This window comes from Mesocricetus auratus, unplaced genomic scaffold (genome assembly GCF_017639785.1).
Source record: "Mesocricetus auratus isolate SY011 unplaced genomic scaffold, BCM_Maur_2.0 Super-Scaffold_100041, whole genome shotgun sequence".
NCBI lineage: Eukaryota > Metazoa > Chordata > Mammalia > Rodentia > Cricetidae > Mesocricetus > Mesocricetus auratus.
Window position 1 is genome coordinate 5,905,803 of NW_024429218.1, and position 18,318 is coordinate 5,924,120.

Consider the following 18,318-nt stretch of genomic DNA (forward strand, 5'->3'; position numbering starts at 1 on the left):
GTTTTTCCTCTTTATGTGTCTCTTTGAAGCAAAAGTGTGTGATTTGTAAAGTCATGGAACTGTATCTCTTAATGAAAGCTGCTGTAGTGAGCTCAGACTGCACCCTGGGATTGCTTCAGGGTAAACTTCAGGTACCTGAGTTGGGGGCTGGGGTGGGGGGGATTTCAGAAGTCAAGATCCTGTGTGCACTGTATGAATATCACGAAGCAGTTAAGTCAACCCTCAGGAGTGACCTAATCTTACTGTCCCTCTTTCTTGACCAAGGACCAGTACTTTTCGTTTAGGTTGAGTTTTCCAAGTGTGGAACTCCACCGGACCCTCCAAAATTGGGCGTCCATCCCACCCACCTACTGATGTTGCCCTATGCTCTTTTAATTAAAAAAAAAAAAAAGATTGATTTCCATTGGTCTGTTTTAAGAGAACGTGTGAGAGTCTGTAACCTCCAGACTCAAGGTGATGGGGTGAAGAGTCAATCTTCCAGCGACAAAGCCTGAAGAATTTTAATGCAGAACCAAATGCAGTTTAATACACAAAAGAAAGTGGCTAGTGCAACCTATTTCCTTAAAAAAAAAATCTGTAAAATAATGTTTCCAGGGCGAGGGGGGGGAAACTTTTCCAACCCCCCCTTGATTGGGCGACTAGCGGGATAGATTTTGAAGTCCATCCCACCCCCGCGCGCGCGCCCCCCATTCTTTCCAGACAGAACAGTTGTAAATGCGAGGCTGAGTCCGCCCTGAGAGCCTTAGGGCACCTTCCTCTTTGCTCTCTCTCTCCTCTGTGTGTGTGTGTGTGTGTGTGTGTGAGTGTGTGCGCGCGCGCGTGTGTCTAGCCCTCTCTCTCTTTCCCTCAGTCTGTGCCTCTGTGTGTGTGTGTGAGTGTGTGTGTGACAGGGAGAGAGAGAGAGAGCGCGCGAGAGGAGAGCGAGAGAGCGAGCGAGCTGCGAGCCGTGCTGCCGCCGCCGCTGCCCTTTGATCCCGACATTAGTGTTAGGGGCTCGGAGACACAGCGCGCGGCCATAGACACCGCCGCACCGGCGCTCATTTATTTATACCTCCCATCACACGCGAGCACAGGGCGCACACACACACTCACACCTATTAGATCCGTTTCCATTGAAGAATATTACGCTCGGGGAGACAAGCCAGGTGCACGGCCAAAAAAAAAAAATTAAAAAAAAAAGAAAGGAAAAAAAAAAAGAAAGAAAGAAAGGAAAAGAAGAAAACCCCTCTTCTGGCTCCAGGAAACAAGCTTCAACCCATTGCACACACCGGAGAGAAGGGGTTTCCCCCTGCCCGCCCCCCAACTACCTCCCCGCTCCTGCCAGTGTCTGCCTGTCTGCCCCCACGGGGGTTTATTTGATCTCACATTAACCGAGGAGGAGAATGTGAGAAAAGGGGGAAAATGCCCAGGAGGAAGCAGGAGCAGCCCAAGCGCCTTCCCTCACGTAAGTCATCCCTTCTCCACCTCCTCTCCGTGCCATTTTCTCGCCCTCCCTCTCCTCTTTCCCCTCCGCAGCCTCCGCCGTTGTTTTCTGCATTAGTTTAGGGTTACAGAGGTGAAACTGACAAAGACACAGCCCGGGTTACTCCTCGTTTAGGTCTCTGCCGAGGCAGCCATGTTGGTGATGATCAGCCCCGTGCCCTTTCTATTCTCTCTCTCTCTTTTTCTTTTCTTTCTCTCGTCCCCTCTCTCTCCCTCTCTTTCTCCTCCTTGAGATCGGGCTTTCCCCCCTTTCCCTCCCCCTCCTCACTCCGGGTTGCCGGGGGAGGGGGCGGGCGGAGGGGGAGCAGTGTGGATGCCGGGTTTCTGTCGCGGGTGGGGGGAGGTGGGAGAGGTTGCAATCTCGCCGAGAGAGAGAGAGATTCCGTGTGGATCCCGGTGCCCGGGGTGGGGGGCTGCCGGGGTCGGGGCCGGGGCCGTGACATGGCGAGTGGGGGGCGCCGGGGCGAGGGCGCGCGGCCGCCCGCGGGGCTGGGGACCGGAGAGGTCGGTCTCCGGCTAAAGGTTGCGCCGGGGTGGGTCGGCCGCGGAGCCGCGGGCGGCCGGAGCCGGAGGCGGAGGTGGAGGCGGCGGCGGGGGGGGGCCGGGGGCCGCGGCCGAGGAGGGTGTGGGGGCGCCGGGGGGCGCTCGGGGGGCGAGGCCGGGCGGCCGGGCGGATGTGGGGTGCGGGAGCCGCGCCGAGGCTGAGGCGAGGCAGCCAGGGCGGCGCGCGGCGCGCGAGGTCCCTGCAGAGCCGAGGCGAGGGCGGAGCAGGGCTCCCGGCCGCAATAAAATGCGGGGTCAGGCGGAGCAGACGGAGCCCGGGCGGCGCGGGCTTCGCGGACCCCCCTCCCGGGCCAGCCCGAGCAGAGTCCGCGGCGGCTAAAGTGCACCCCGGCCCCTCCCGGCCGGGGCCGCACACGCCAGCGGGAGACTCCGCTGCGCGGCCGGGGCCCCCGGTCCCCTCCTCCACCACCGCCCGCGCCCCGGGTCCCTCCGCGCCGCCCTCCCGCTTTTCTTTGCGAGACTCTTTAACTTTTCCCCCACTCCCTCGCGGGCTCCCCCCCTCGTCGTCCGCCCCCCACCCCCCCGGCTCTCCGCTCGGAGTGTTCCGAGATGCTGCTGAAGCTAAAAGTGAAGGAGAAAGAAGCAACTAAAAATATCCCCCCGGGGCCGCCCGGCTCCTTGAATGCAGGGGAGAGAGAGGAGAGAGGGGGCAGGGGAGAAGGCGTGGGGCGGGGTGGCGGGAGGAGGGGACGCGGGAGGCGCCGGAGGGAGGGGTCGGGGGAGACGGAGGGTCAGTTTCTGCTCGCTCCCCTCCCGCCCTCCCCCGCGCGCGGCTCCCCTCTCCCGGGGCGGCTTGGCGCTGCTCGGAGCCCGAGCCTGCAGTCCCCGGGCTGGGGGCGGGAGCGGAGCCCGGGCGCCCGCCCTCGCGGGTGTCAGGCCGACGTGGTCGGTCACCTGAAGTTCACGGAGGGTGGGGGAAGGGTTAAGGGTATGGTGTCTCGGGGTGTGTGTGTGTGTGTGTTTCCGCCGCAGACGGGCGAGCGCGATCGATCTCCCCCCCTCTCCAGGTCTCCGCGGCGGTGCCCACGCGAGGGGCGTCCGCGGGGCTGCTGCTCGCCGCCCCCGGGAGGGCGTCCTAGGCACCCGGAGTGGCGAGCAAGGGCACGCGCGGGCGGTCCGCTCCGCAAACATTCCTCTTTTTCTTCCCGGCACGCAAGGAGTCGACGCACTGGGCTCGGGTTGTGCTTGCTGTTTTTTTTTCTTCCTCCCCTTCCTTTAGGAAAGAAAGAAAGAAAAAAAAAATGCCCCCGTGCAGTCCTTTCTTCGCCTGCCCGCTAGAGGTTCTGAGGATAATATCACATATGTAATATATATGCACATAAAATCACTCGCAGGCGGCTGCGTGTGTAGGAAAATTTTTGTGCGAGGAGGAGGAGGAGGAGGAGTGAAGGCGGCGCAGTCCGGGCGGGCGAGGCGGGAGGCTCCGCGCTGCGATTCACGGAAAACTCGCAGCAGTTGGTGGGAGCGTGCGTGCACATGGCCGGCCCCGGAGCCCCTCTCCCCGGACGCGCGTGGGCACGGGGGTGGGGGCGAGGCCGGTGTCCCGGGCGGGCGCCACCGCGGGAGGCTGGCCCTGCTCGCACTAAACGGGCTTCGGTCTTCTCCACGAACTTGCCCTTAGATGGCAACTTTGGGAGCTTGTGTGCGAGAACCAGGGCGGTGAGGTTACTTGGTCATTTTCCTTTCTTCTCTTCTCCCCCTGCTTTAAAAAAAATGTTGGCGGGGTTAGAGGGAGGGTGGGAGAAGAGAAGGGATTTATCTGTTTCAGCCGGGCTGCTGGAACGCCGCCCCTCCCGTGGAGTGCAGTGCCGTCGGGCAGCTGCAGCCTGCCCTGCCGGTGACCTTGACCCTGACCTCCTGCGACTACCCTCAGTCTGAGAGGAAATTCAGGCTCCATTTTAGCTCCGGTGTCTGGTGGGCCTCCCCTGCGGGTTGCTGCCTGTTGATGAAGTTGTATTTGGAGAGTAGGCTCCCTCCTCGTTCGTTCTCTGATTGAATGTTGTTATCTACTCTCTTAAAAAAAAAAAAAAAAAAAAGAAAAAGCCTCTCTCTTGAAGTGACATGAAGCCACTTTTACCTAAGTGATACGCAGTTTACTTTTGGAAGCACAGTAAACGTTCCTGCCCCTACCCACCCACCCCCTCCGCCCCCCCTCTTTTTAAGGGAAGTCTTACTTTGGAAAGCGTTTCCACCTCTTATTGAATGGATTTTTTTTTTTTTTTTGGTGGGTATGTGCTGCCTTTTCTGAGCGGGGGTTTTACACGTGTTTTATAAGCAGTTTGCATTTTGAGTAAGAGCAGTTTCTGGGCAAATGGTGTGTCTTGCAAGCCAGTCATAGTAACCCAGGGTTTGCCAAGAGCCCAGGGAGGATCTCAGAAACTTGAAAGTGTTATATAGACAAGAGACACACCAACTTGGGTAAATAAAAGTGACTGTTAATTTCGGCCTGGTACAGAATATGGTTGGGGACCCACGGCCTAGTTTTTAGTACTGAACTGTTATTTATGTGTGAGAGAAGGGCCCCTTCCCTGGGAGAACTACTTTGTATCAAGGTTGAAATACAGGTGAGTCTGGGCATTCGAGGTGCCTGGTAGAAGAAGTCATTTTGGAGTTTTAAGAAGTTACATAGAGACAGATCTAAAAGTTGCCCCCCCAAATGACGTGTCTTGTAGCAGAAGCAAGGAGGCGATTTAAATGAACCAACTGGGGAAATTTGAATCTAAAGCCAAAGGCCCTTTTCAGTAAGTACAGAGGCCATTAAGGCCACTGTTGGTATGCTCATTTTAAAACTGAAAGCACCTGTAAACACTTAGGAACCGTGGCCTGTGTGTGACTCACAGCACACTGTCACACACTGTCACACAGACTGTGAAGAGCAGCGGAAAGACTTGACACCTTGCCAGCACCCCCTTTGCCTGTGTACCGTAGCAATGCGGCTGAAAGTCTGGGGGCACGCCACACTCAGACGTCTGCAGTGAGTGCAGTCTCCTTTTCACGGTAAACAGTACTGTCCAGGAACAGCGTGGCCCTGCAAAGCCCACTGCCTTCCCACTGGACAGCGCAGACACCAGGGGACCTGGGTGCTCTACCCTGGAGTGGATTAGTCCTGGAAATCCAGGCAAGCACTTGGTATTATCTGATACCAAGTCTGGGGTGAGCCTTGGCTCCTGGCACGGAGTACTAGCAATTCCCCAGGCTGGGCTCTGGCCTGCTAAGGTTTCCTAGCTCCTTCTGTTCAGCTAGACACCCCTGAGACTGTTCAGAACCGAATTAGCTATGGAGATGGGCGAGCCTTTAACCTGACATTCCTAACCTTAGCCTTGGGTTGTGTTTCTTATTTAAAACTCTACAGTCATTTCCTTCTGGGCCTCAAAGGTGTGTGTGTGTGTGTGTGTGTGTGTGTGTGTGTGTGTGTGTGTATTTGTGTTACATGGGCCTCCTCATACATACACAGAAAAAAGTAGTGTATGCCCTATGGAGGTGATTGGCCCTGCTGGGTATATGACACAGAGAAGTTCTGTAGTAACTTTTGGAGGTAGGACCCAGTTAAGATGTTAAGCCTATATTATATTTGAGAGGTAGCTTTTAAGATGATATTATTCAAAGTAAAGGCCTCTGTTTCTTGGCTTAATGCCGCAATTTTCATTTGGGGATTTAAAATGTGACTCAGTTGCTGTGGATGGCTCTTTCACAAAAATTCTTCCATTAATAAAGTTCATGCCAGTTCAAAAGAATGACCTGGAGGCCCTTTGAGACGAACCTGGCTGTCACCTTCATCAGAGTCCCAAACAGTGTCACCTAAGATGCTCCCTCAGCGTAAGAGGGGATGGGACGGAGCTGACTCGGGACTGCATGGCAGGCTGGGACCTGTCAAGCATTATTACAGATGGGATCGTGAGGCCAAGAGAGGGATCAGGAAGGTCGCTCTAATGCATTTATTCCAGTTTCTGTGTTCCTTACCGGTGGTAACCAGCACTTTCAAATTTCTGCATTAGCATCAATTTACCCACACACATATGAGTTTAGACTCTATCACATTTATCATGGGGATTTGCCTGATACCTACTCCCCAGGGTAGGAAAAGTTAATAAAACAGTTGTTCTATTATTGCAGTGTTTTCACTGTTTACTCAGTTGTGGGTCAAGATCAGAACAGGTTACTGTGTTTTTCATTAACAAAACTTTAGCAAACTCTGCTCTCTAGTAAAACTGGGAAGCAAAATGACTGGAAAGCAACTGGATCCTTTATTTTTATGCTTTTATGAGTCTGTCTGTCCCTGTGTCCCTGTGTCCCTGTGTCTCTCTCTCTGTCTCTCTCTCTGTCTCTCTCTCTGTCTCTCTCTGTCTCTCTCTCTGTCTCTCTCTGTCTCTCTCTGTCTCTCTCTCTCTGTCTGTCTCTGTGTCTCTGTGTCTCTCTCTGTGTCGCTCTCTCTGTCTCTCTCTCTCTCTGTCTCTCTCTCTGTCTGTCTCTCTCTCTCTCTGTCTGTCTCTGTCTCTGTCTCTCTCTCTCTCTGTCTGTCTGTCTGTCTCTGTCTCTGTCTCTGTCTCTGTCTCTGTCTCTCTCTCTCTGTGTGTGTGTAGCCCCAGGAAAGGAACTTAACTCTGCTCTTATTTCTTACTAATTTTTGCAGTGACCAGACACTGTGACCTGACTAACCCATGGGGACCTTTTTCAGTCTGAAGTAGCAGAGCATTTCACAGCTCTTGTCAGACAGGTCTAATGATTCTGGGGGTCATCCCCATGTGTTCCCCAAAGGGTACCCATGTATCCTCCCTAAGACAGCAAGGAGATCATCAGCAGGTTTCTTGTTAAAATACAGAAGGTGGCTCAAAACTCACATTCCCTCTAATGCTTCAAAATAGTTTCTAATAAAAAATTGATTTTTAATTTATCTGTGCTGCCATCTCCCTCTCGAGATGACACAGCCGGTGTGAGTTGACAAGTCTCTCATGCAAAGCGTTAATACATCACACTGGAGAAGCCTAAATTGGACAGCTTTCTGCTCGCCTGAGTGCCACTGCACATTTCGTAGTTGGGAATCTTTGAATGGTCTCTGTTAGGGGGCTCTCAGGGAGGTGAGGAAAAGCTCTGCTTGGAGGGATGTGCAAAATCGGACAGACATAGTTGTGTGTTCAAAGCAGAGTGTGCTGGGATACCCAGGCAGCTTCCTGGGGGTCAAAAGCTGGTTCAGAAGATAAGGAATCTCATTAGTTATGATCAACATGGATTTGTATAAAGTTGGATTAGAAATGTGTGGCTCTGGACTGGGTGGACAAGCCGGTTTGTTTAATAATCCCGGGAGTTTGGGTTCAGATTGTGTCTGGACACATAAAGTTTTACAAAAGGGAAAAAGTTCTGTCACCCCATGCTGCTAACTCTGGTCACTCACATGTAATAAATCGGATGAGTTGGTGTCCTCGGTCACTGGGGTTGCTGTAACAAAATGCCTTTGGTCAGATACTCTATTGAACAACACACGTTTGTTTTCACAGTTGTGGGGTTGAAAAAGTTCAAAATCAAGGTGACCGCAGATTTAGCGTTACATGGTAAAAGACTCCCATCTCTCCTCCCACAGGGGTGCCTTCTGGCGTACTCACGTGTTAGAAGGGATGACTGAGGGCGGGGGGCCTCTTTGGTCATGGCTCTGCCCTTATGACCCAGTCACCCTGCAAAGCCCTTCCTCCTGACACTATCATGCTGGGGATGAAGTTCCAGTACAGGGATTGTTTGGAGAGGGCGATGATTGAGCCTGGGTATAGCCCAGGGTCCGAGGGGAAGGATGGAGGTGCCCGTCGTTGCTCTGTGTGAGGCTTGCTTCGTGCCTGGTCGCCAAGGCCATCAGCAGGGGCTGAATGGTGCCTTACTATTTTCATGAGGTGAAAAACCCTTCAGCCCTCATTTGAACTAGCCCTGTCTTCCACTCTTCATTCTCAAGTCTCTGGTGTAGTACAGGCTCCGAGAGGCGACCACAGACAGAGCATGCAGCTGCCCATCTTCCCGTCCCGAGTGACGTACTAGGAGTAGTCTACAGCTTAATCAGACCGGTAGCACACCAAGGTAGTGAGAGTGTGGCCTGCAATACGGGACTTTGGGTATGTTCAAGAATTTCTAGCAGGAGAGTTCACAAGGCTGTGGGCTTTGTGATAAATAAGGAGATAGCTAGAACTTGGGTTTTTACTTATTGGAAAGATATCCAGACGGGGTCTAGCTATGGTGAGGTGTGTGTGTGTGTGTGTGTGTGTGTGTGTGTGTGTGTGTATGTGTGTGTGTGTGTGTGTGTGTGTTCTCCTTTGATTTCATTACCGATTTTGGCCCTGGTAATATACCCAGTAAAGCCTCATTTTGGGGGTTCAGCTGCTATCCTCCCACCCACTCCTTCCCGCCTCCTCCTTTGGAAGGTGTAGCTTAGCAATTCATACCATGTAGGGGCTGAGTGTACACAATGCTTTATGGCTCATGGTAGCCGAGATGTCTTCTGTTTTGTAAGGAAATAATGCGCAAAGCACAGACCTTGGAAACAGCCGACAATGCTTGCTGGGCTAAGTTGCTGGTCGCCATCTCCCTACTGTTGGCGAGTTCAGTGTTTCTACCCTTTGGGTGTAGATTATGTGTGTATGATACGGAGAGCAGTGTATGAGTAGGTGCAGGAGTGGGGGGGCTGTCTGGTGGCTCTTGTCACCCACCTTGGGGAGAACTGATGTAGATCTGAGGGAGCTTTGCAGATTTCAATCAGACTTTATCCTGATAAACAATCTTAAACCACATGGGTGCATATTGCTGTTTACTTTCTAAAAGCCTCATTTTACACACACACACACTCACACACACACTCACACACACTCACACACACTCACATACATACACTCACATACATACACTCACATACACACACACAGACACACACACACTCACATACACACTCACACACGTTGACTGAACGGTGGCTAACTTTATGACATGTCCAGTGATACCCACCCATAGTCTTCGGTCAGAATGGGGCTGTTAGCGACTTTGCTTTTTCAAATAGGGACCTAGGGTTATGTTAAATGCAAGGTGAGCCGGGGTCATAGTAAACACAAGTGGATTCTATGTGCCTAAAAAGTCAGTTTTCGTTGACTCTTCAGCCCCTTCTAATTAAAAAGATACAGTCTTTCCCGCTAAAGTTCTGCCTCCACAGTTCTCACATGACCAGGTACTCTTTGCGTCTATTTTAAAGAAAAATCGAGGTATTGAAAGCTGTAGCTCGTTGGCAGAGTGCTTGCCTAGCATGCATGAGGGCCTAGGTTCAATTCCCAGTGCTGGGGTGAAGAAGCCAGACCCAGCCAGCCTCTCTACTGGCAAAGGAATAGACTCAGAGGCCTCTGAGCTTGTGAAACCAAACCCCAACAACTTCTGCCTTTTCCTGCTAATTTCTACGCAGGTCAGAAAAGTGGCTAGACCCCACTAGAAACAGGGTATGAGGGAAGAAAGGAAAGGTGAGAGAGAGGTGCGGGTCTCAGGGTGAATTGTTCTGAGTGCTCTGAGGAAGTTGGCCTTCAAAGGGGGATGAGGAAGGTCAGGAGAAAATGATCTTTTACATGATTGATCAGCAGTTCTCAACTTATCTGAGGCCTGGAAACAAGCTCCTGTACTTGTGGAGGATGATAGATTTTTCTCAAGTTACCGAGTCTGGTGGTGGGTTTTAAAAAGCTCTTGTTTTGTAATGAGAGGGAGAGAGAGAGTGTCCTCAGCGACTTTGGCCTCTCTTCCCTTTGCTGTCCGCTGTGTGAGGAACGTGAAAACAAAGGACTCGTGAGCTTTTGAAGTTCACGGGGTGGCGGCCGAGCGCACGCACGCACGCATGCGCTCTCGTGCTGAACTGTTCAGTTCCCAGCTCTGCCACTGGCTGGCTGTGTGACCTTGGACAGACGACTTGACTTCTCTGTCATACACTTTCTTCATCGTTAGTGGCAACAGTTCCTTTATCTTCAGAGTCATCATCAGGATCATTTAAATCATGCCTAATTAGTGCCTGCTGCATAGGAAGAGTAAAGTAAGTAGAATATGCAGTTAAGCATATGAAACATGTTTGTACGTTCAGACTGTGACTTGCCAACATTTCCATCTTGAACTTTATGGCAGTTTTCCTGTTTTTAATTATTGTCCTGCTTTTTTTTTCATAGCTCTCATTAGTAGGGTGAGTAATGACAATATAATATGGTAAAGCTCATTTACGAGGCTGTTCCTGTGGGGCCGGACTAACGCTTGTGCTGTAGGCCAACACTGTTACAATGGACTGTGGCTAAAGGATTGAGGTCCCTTGTGTATGTGATTTGGCCGGAATCATATCTAAGTTGTGCAATACCCATATGAATTATGCCAGGCTTTAACCTGAAGGTAAGGACAGTGAGTCCTCTCACAGTGACCTGCACTGAAGCTGAGGAGGAGGATGGGTGTTCAGTGAAGGCTTGTTAGTCATTCACTAAACAGGCGACCTGCGGATTAAAACGACTGAGAGGAAATTGACATGGGTTTTCCACATGTTGTGTGGGTCATAGTTCAGAGTCTGCATAAGTTGGAGACAGCCAGTCTGCTGTCTCTGACCACAGGGACCAGTCCAAGAGAGCATGTCCCACAGATCTTAAGGTCTTGAGGGGTGTATGTTGCATCTCGGTTCATGTCCAACAGACAGGTGCCGTACTAGAGTGTTCTGCCTCACACAGTGGTTTTAAAAGCTTCAGACAGCATTTTGGAGATCGGAAATTTTATACTTGAGCACGCGGGCGTGTGCACACACACACACACACACACACACACACACGCGCGCGCGCGCGCGCACCACGCACACAAAGAGAAAACTGTATTTCCAGCCTCTTCTGAACACTTGGAAGAGCAGGCCGCGCCGGCCCACCTCCCCACATGGCAGCAATCTGTGTAGTTAGTGGCGGCTGTCTCCTTCCCTGGGCATGTGCTCCTCAGTCTGCCACAGTTCCTGCCTCTCGGCCACCACGTTCCCATATGTGTGTACACCTGCCACCTCCCCCACATCTCTTCCCTGGCCCTCCCTGAAGGCAGTTGGATTAGGATCTGCTCTTCATGCTGAAGCATTTTCTCATCTTTTGGTTTAGCACTGTGTCAAAGGGGTTGTGAGCCATATTGCAGGGTGGAGCCCAAGAAGCCCTACAAGGTAGGGGTTCAGATCCTGACGGTGCCACATGTCAGCTGTGACAGTAGCAAGCGGCTCTCCCTGTCTTTCTCGGTTGCAAAGTGGTTGAAAACAGCTTCCAAGAGGGAACTGCATGAGCTCATGCACGTGATTTTTTTATATGCATGCCCAATATGTAGTATGAACTCAATAAATGCTGATGTCACAGACACACCTGAGATGTGCGCTCTTTCCAGCAGAGGGGCTCTGGGATTTCTCACACTGTGCTTGGGTAATCTTGCTGTCCTTTGGTTTCTGATCACGGTTGGACAGCTCAAATCTGTGGTTACATGTGAGGCTTGGGTGTCTAGAAGACTCGGCACCCCTGGACTTAATTCGCTTGGCTTGGAGGCAACCTTTTTAAAATTAAGTTCCCCAGACAGCTGAGTGAACAGCCAGAGCTGAGGATTCCTGAATTAGCCAGGACTGTCCCACTCTGGGATGATGTCATCTCAGCCATCAAGACAGGAGACGCTGAGCCCAGGCAAGTAGTGGCCATACTTCATTAGATCTCCAAACCCGGGCTTGAGCAACCGGCCCCGGCTTGTCCAGGCTGCTAAGCAAAGCCTGGGGAAGAGCCAGAGCTGGTCGGAAGAACGGACTCTATCCTCCCTCATGTGTGTCCATCTCCAGACCACAGCCTCCTTCCTCACTGTCTGTCCACCGTAGACCCCTCCTGGGCTCTGCGGCCATGGAAAGCCTGTGTTGCTTAAGCAACGCCTCCTTGTCAAGCGGCTAACACTACATTACCCGGACGTTTTGTTCATGTTGTGCTGTGGTTCCAAAAGCTGTTTCACTGGTATCATGGGCATGCGAATCAGGCAGAGAACAGCTTCCCACAGTTATTGGCAGAAAGGGAGAAACTGAATCAGAGAGAGGAAAGCAGCTCGAGGCTAACTGTGTCATCACTGCCAATCGCGGGACCCCGTAATGGGTCCAGAGCAGCCGAGGGCCGTGAGATCTTCCTGGGTCTCGATAGTGGATGTGTCATCTTGACACCTTCACAGCAGCTTGGAGATCATGTCCTGTGTGGTCCTCCGGGGCTGATAGAACACTCGGATTTGCTTCATTTGTGAACACTGTTGCTAATTGTATTTCTTTCCTTGAAGGGTCTAGATCTGGGCTTTTGACCCTAGTGACATGGTGGCGTGTATGTGCTCACCAGGAGCCCGGTCTGTGTGCTTGGTGTGTGTGCAGCGTCTGGGATGGGCTACAGCTGGGCTTCTCTTCTGCACCTGTCTGCCCTCCCCTCTGTCCACCCCGGCTCTAGAGCAGGAGCCTCAGCTGTGTGTGAGAGGAAGCCCTGCTCCTGAGACACCGTGCTCGAGAAAATGCTATTGAGCGGTGCCCCACGGGTCTCCCTCTAAAGAACATGAACTTCAACTAAGAACTTACTAAGTCTTAATCTGACCTTAGGAAGAGAGGGCTCAAATTATGGTTACTTGCTTTCTGATGATTGTGGGAGAAGTTTCACAGTTCCAAAGCAGTGTGTGGGTCTGGTTACACCGTGTCATTACAGAAGTGGCGTGGGTCTGAGGGGGAGTTTGTTTCTGTTTTGAGATACTGACCGGCTATGTAGTCAGACTGACCTTGAATTCACTATGCCATCCTGGCCTTGAACCCATCATCTCCCTGCTTCAGCTTCCGTAGGGCTAGGATCATGCACGTGCCCCACCAGGCCAATATAAAGGTGGTTTAAAAAGGAATCCCATGGGCTTGGCAAAGTTGGAGCCAGAGAAATCTTTGACAAGATGAGGACCTGTTGAGTGAATCAGTAAAACAAATGGAAAGCAAACCTCAGGAATGATTGTCTAAGGATGGCCAGTCTCTTGGAGTAGGATAGGAAAAAGCGTGGACTTCTGTTTTAATAACTGTGTTGGCTTTTGGGGTTGTTGCTGGAGGTAGAGACCAGGGTTTTCTGTGCCCCAGACATGTGTTATGTCACTGAACCCTATCCTTTCAAGTCATTATTTTAAAGATTTACGTAATGTGTATGAATGTTTGCCCTCATGTATGTGTGTGTACCGTGTGTGTACAGAGAGTGACCCACAAAGGTCTAAGAAGCTTCAGAGCCACTGTCTCTGGAGTAACAAGTGCTTGTGAGCCACAACGTGGGTCCTGGAAATTGAACCTAGGTCCTCTGCAAAAGCCACAAGTGTTCTTAAATGCTGAACTATGTTTCTAGCCCTTTATATTGGCTTTTAATGGAAACAGCCTATGCTTAATACAACTAATTAACACTAGATATAAATGTTTAAAATGCATTACATCCCCTTCTTCTGACTTCCATCCCCACTGTAATACAATATAGTATTTAAAATTCAGCCTCGTTTGAAATATGGATGCATTTGTACATGGCGTTTAAGGGCTGCATTCAAAGCAAGGATGTCTACATTACTCCTATAAACGGATGGACTCAAATCTCCAATACTGAATCCAGATCGGATGCTCTGATATAAAAGTGAAATTGGAAAACTACTCACCAGAAGGGAGGCAAAAGTTTGTTGTAAACTTTTGAAGTCATCATCTGAGGACTTAATTATTGAGGCGGCTGAGAGAGGGGATGGATCACAATCCTGTCTGGCATCTGTGGCCAAAGGCGTGAAGCTCTGTTTGGTACAAACGGAACAATGTTCTCAGAGTTGTCATCTGTGTTCACTCGTCGGTTGATCCTTTCATTGTACATTCCTTCCTTTAGTCCACCAGCAGAATGTACGTCTTTACATCAGGGGTGGGGGATTTGTAGAGTTTAGCAAGGAGTGTGGGGTTATACCTGGTATCAGAGCCAAATAGACAGAGAAAGAGATGGGGGGAAATTGCTCTAATTTGGCTTGAGAACTGTTTTCATAAGCAAAGGAATTGCTAAGTAGAAAATGTCCCAGGACCAATCCAATGGAAGTTACCAAGGAGGATAATTTTTATTTGGCTAGATGAAAAGTGTTATTGAAGCTGGGCAGTGGTGGCGCACGCCTTTAATCCCAGCACTGGGGAGGCAGAGGCAGGCAGATCTCTGAGTTCAAGGCTGGTCTGAACTACAGAGATAGGGCTTCATAGAGAAACCCTGTCTCAAAAAACAAGCAGAGTCGGGGTGGGGGAGAGGAAAAAGAGAGGTGTATTGAAAAGCAAAACAACAGAACCTATGTTGCAATGGGTGTGACGACATATGCCTGTAATTCAGGGCTTGAGAGGCTGAGACAGGAGGATTATGAGTTCATGTTAGTCAGTCAGTCAATCAATATGCAGGCAAAACCAAAACCTTCTCCCGTCCCCAAAGCCCCAGCAACTGTCCAACATTGAGATAAACCCTGTGTGTGTGGAGAAGTTCATGTAACCGGAAGTCAGGAATGGATGTCTAAGGACTCCTGTTGTTACTTTGGGGGCACGGTGGTAAGAAGTATTGAACTCTAGAACAATCTTATTTTACAAAGAAGAATTTTATAAAGGAAGCACTTCTCTGCTGGCTTTCCAGTTATCAGTGTAAAACGGGAACCTGTTTTCTCCTTGGGGATTCCTCTTTCAATAACTGAACTGTTAGTTTCTTGGAGTTTGTAGGTGTGGTGGCTGAGGAGCCAGGGGTTTGAGATCCAGTAGGAGCTGTGTCCCCACGATGTGTGGTGACTGCTGACGTTTAGGGCCTGGCCTTAAACACAGCGCTCTGAATTGCATGCCCTGGCCCAGTTCTTTTGTGTGTTGAGATGAAACAAGCAGAAGACACATAAAATAGACGTTCTGATGGGTATGGCACACTGTTCTGTAGCTCTGTATAGGATAATGTTCCATGACTTTGCTGTGCACATGTTTGTGGGGACACAGTCTAGGAGGGACGGGTAAAAGACTCCTGCGCATGGCATCAGAAGCGTCCACAAGGACACGGTGGATTTGGATGCTGAGAAGAGAGGACATTCCAAGTAGGAGAAATGACAGCAGCCAAGAGAGGTCAAAAGGAACCAAGATTAATAGAAAGCCACTAAATGAAGGGCCATCGCTGAGCCAGGGAGCCCAGATGGAAGGAGAGAAGGCAACGGTCGTCAGTGGGAGGGTGCACGGGGCTCAGAGACCAGCCGTGGGGTGTGGTCTTCCCTGTGATAAGTGGGTGGAGAGTGTGGGCTCGGATCAGGATGGAAGGCTGTGGATGCCACCACTGATGGGACCCAGGGAGGGCTTCTTGGGGCTTTCCTTCCTACCCCCTCTTCACCTCTGCCATAAACTGGCCAGAAAGTTCTAAGAAAGGGACTTTGAGGATGGCTATAAGTGTGAGGATCCAGAGTTTGGATCCTTGGCACCTCACACAGCTGGGCAGGTGTCATGGCCAGTCTACAACGTTGGCACTCTGGAAGTGGCGATGGAGCCTTCTGGGCAAGCTGGTTAGCTAAACTGGCCAGATTGGTATGCTCCAGCTCCTGCCTCAGCGAGAGACCCTGCCTCAGTCAATAAAGTAAAGAGCAGTAGGAGGCATTTGGCATTAACTTCTGGCCTCCACGTGCCTGGCTTCCATATACACACGTGTGTACGTGCAGTGGTATATGTGTTCTACACGTGTGGGGAAACAAAGGTCTCGTGCACTGCCTTTTACAAGAGAAGCCTTGTCTAACTTCACACCGTAATGGCACCCGTGGAGGAAGGCTGTCAGTAAGCCCAGTGTAATAAGAGTCAGGACAGGTGAGACTGTCCGGTGGGTTCCCATCCCTCACTCCACAGCAGTTCATTTTACCCCAGTTTCTCTACATCGTCCCCTTTGCAGTCTTCCTGCCATTGAAATTTACAGATGTGGTGGTGTGAGGACCACTTGCCTTCCGTACCTCGGTATTCTCCTTCTGTGACTGCCTTGCTAAGACTCATCCTTGCTGGTGAACGTAACTGGGCCACCTTCACAAGGCTCTAATTCGACACTGTGGAAACATCGCAAGGGATGCTGGCTTTGTTTCCCCTTTTGTGTTTTGTACGCGCTTTTATAGACCTGCACATAGGTCACTGTGGCCCGGGTGCTAACATTGTCAGGACACTGCTTCTCACACCTTGGGTATCAAAATCAGTCTTCCTTCCTTCCTTCCTTCCTTCCTTCCTTCCTTCCTTCCTTCCTTCCTTCCTTCCTTCCGCTCTCTCCCTCCTCTCTTCCTTCCCCCTCCCTCCTTCCTTCCGTCTCTTTTTTTTCTTTAATTGAAAATAGATTGTTTTAAAAAATATTCTCAGGATCCTTCTAAGCCCCTGGAATTTAATGTCATGTATTAGAGATTAAAACAGAGAAATTAAATGTTTCTGTTGCTAAAAATAATAAATGTAACCCAGCATGTGTTAATTATAAACAGCATATTTTTAATGAAAACATGTATTTTTTTCCAAAAGAGCAGGAGTAAAGTTAGTGATGTTTTGTATGTTTCTGTAAGCCTCTAGTGTCTGACTTCCTAGAGGGTAACTAGATGGTCAGATCTGTTGATGCATTTGATCTGTCCCAGGTTAGTGAGGAAAGTCTGCCATCATACAGATGCATTGTCACCTTTGCAGGTAATTGGGGATATTCTTTGATCTACACCAAGATCTTGAAGGTTATTTGCAGTGTACATGGCAACGGAACTTTTCATGTCTGCTACTTTCAAATCTACTGAGGTGTCTTGGTTTTGACTGGATTGTTGGGTACATAACGTCAGTATTGGACATTTGCAGAATATTAACTCCCTGAGTTATGTAGATCTATGAAATGCTGGTATGTCTCATTGTAAATGTAAATTTACATCGGCAAGAATGTTGTCTGAAAAAGTCTTTAAGTATGGTATTGGGAATCTGACAAGTTCCCAGTGTAGAAAACAAGTTTTCCAAAATTTTAGTGGTTGCTTGAAAGCACTTATCACTGGCTAAAAATACTGTCAGCCTTTTCTTGAAGTATTAGCTTGACTTCATTCATTTCCAAGAAATAATGTGCCAAAAGCCCACATTCGACTGACTGAAATTTGCTAGTTATCCTTTTAATTAATAGTAATACACCATGAAGAAAGTGGCTTGTTGGGCTCCTAAGCAAACAGTCATACGTGTTCTTTTCCTTAGTGTGGCCACACACCTTAGCACTGGCGGAATGACCCGTGGTTGCATACAACATTACATCACCTGTGACATCAAACATAGATTTAATCCAAGATCAGTTTCCAGTAAGATGATTAATTCTTACTGCTCTGTCAGACACTCTTACATGAAACCGGCGCAGGTTTTCTGGCTTTGTTTGTTTGTTTGTTTGTTGGACAGTGCCTCACTAAGTTCTAAATGAACACACCTTTCTTCTGTGAATACAAACGTAGTATTGTTGGTCTGTGAAGATGACTTCCTGGGTCCTCCGTAGGAGGGGAATGCCACTGATTGCCGTCTGTCCTGCTTAGTTCTCTTGTCAACTTGAAGTGAGTTAGAGTCTTTTGAGAGGAGGGAAACTTGACTGAGAAAGCACCCCTGTAGACTGACTTGTGGGGCATTTTGTTGATTCATTAATGAAGATGTGGGAGGGCCCAGCCTATCGTGGGCTGTGTTGACACCAGGAAGGAAGTCCTGGGTGCTCTAAAAGCAGGCAGAAGAAGCCAGGGGAAAGAGTTCAGTGAACAGCATTCCTCTACAGTTCCTGCCTCCAGATTCCTGCCTCACTTCCCTCAATAGACTCAGGATGTGGAAGCCAAGTAAACCCTTCTTCCCCAAGTTAGACACCACCCATCCAGCTCATTTACCTCAGGGCTTCATAGCTTCGTGGAAGAGATGGAACACATCTGGTTTTCTTTCCTTGTCTTTCTTCCTGGGTTGTTGTCCTCAAAGTTCGGACACCATCCCCGTTTCATCACTCTAGTTCCATTCTTAGGGAGTCTGCTTCCCTGATGCCTCTTGACGCCATGCTGCTCCCGCCTCCTGTGCCGTTGTGGTATCTTTTCCCCCAGGTGTCTTTATTGAAGCCCCGTCTCACCCTCCCCTACCTCAGCGTTTGTTTATACTACACCACCCCTGCTGCCGTCCCAGGCGTCCGCACGAACATGTGAAACTGAGGTCGGAACTTCTGCACCCCGAAGATCCGCTGTCTGTAGTTCTGCCTTCCTGCGTACCCCTTGTTTCGTGCATACTGA

The 18,318-nt window shown here is 50.1% G+C and overlaps 1 protein-coding gene across 10 annotated transcripts in view; it reads left to right on the plus strand.

Moving 5' to 3' along the window:
• The first annotated feature begins 860 nt into the window (after nucleotides 1-860).
• Znf827 (zinc finger protein 827) overlaps nucleotides 861-18,318 on the plus strand; it is a 178,871-nt gene continuing 161,413 nt past the window's right edge. For 4 of the 10 annotated variants that reach the window (XM_040734814.1, XM_040734815.1, XM_040734816.1 and 1 more), the window contains exon 1: nucleotides 861-1,444. In XM_040734814.1, the coding sequence (XP_040590748.1) occupies nucleotides 1,402-1,444 (43 nt within the window). In that variant the 5' untranslated portion in view covers nucleotides 861-1,401. The remainder of the gene's footprint in view (nucleotides 1,445-18,318) is intronic. The other 6 variants (XM_040734808.1, XM_040734809.1, XM_040734810.1 and 3 more) reach the window with 2 other exon arrangements.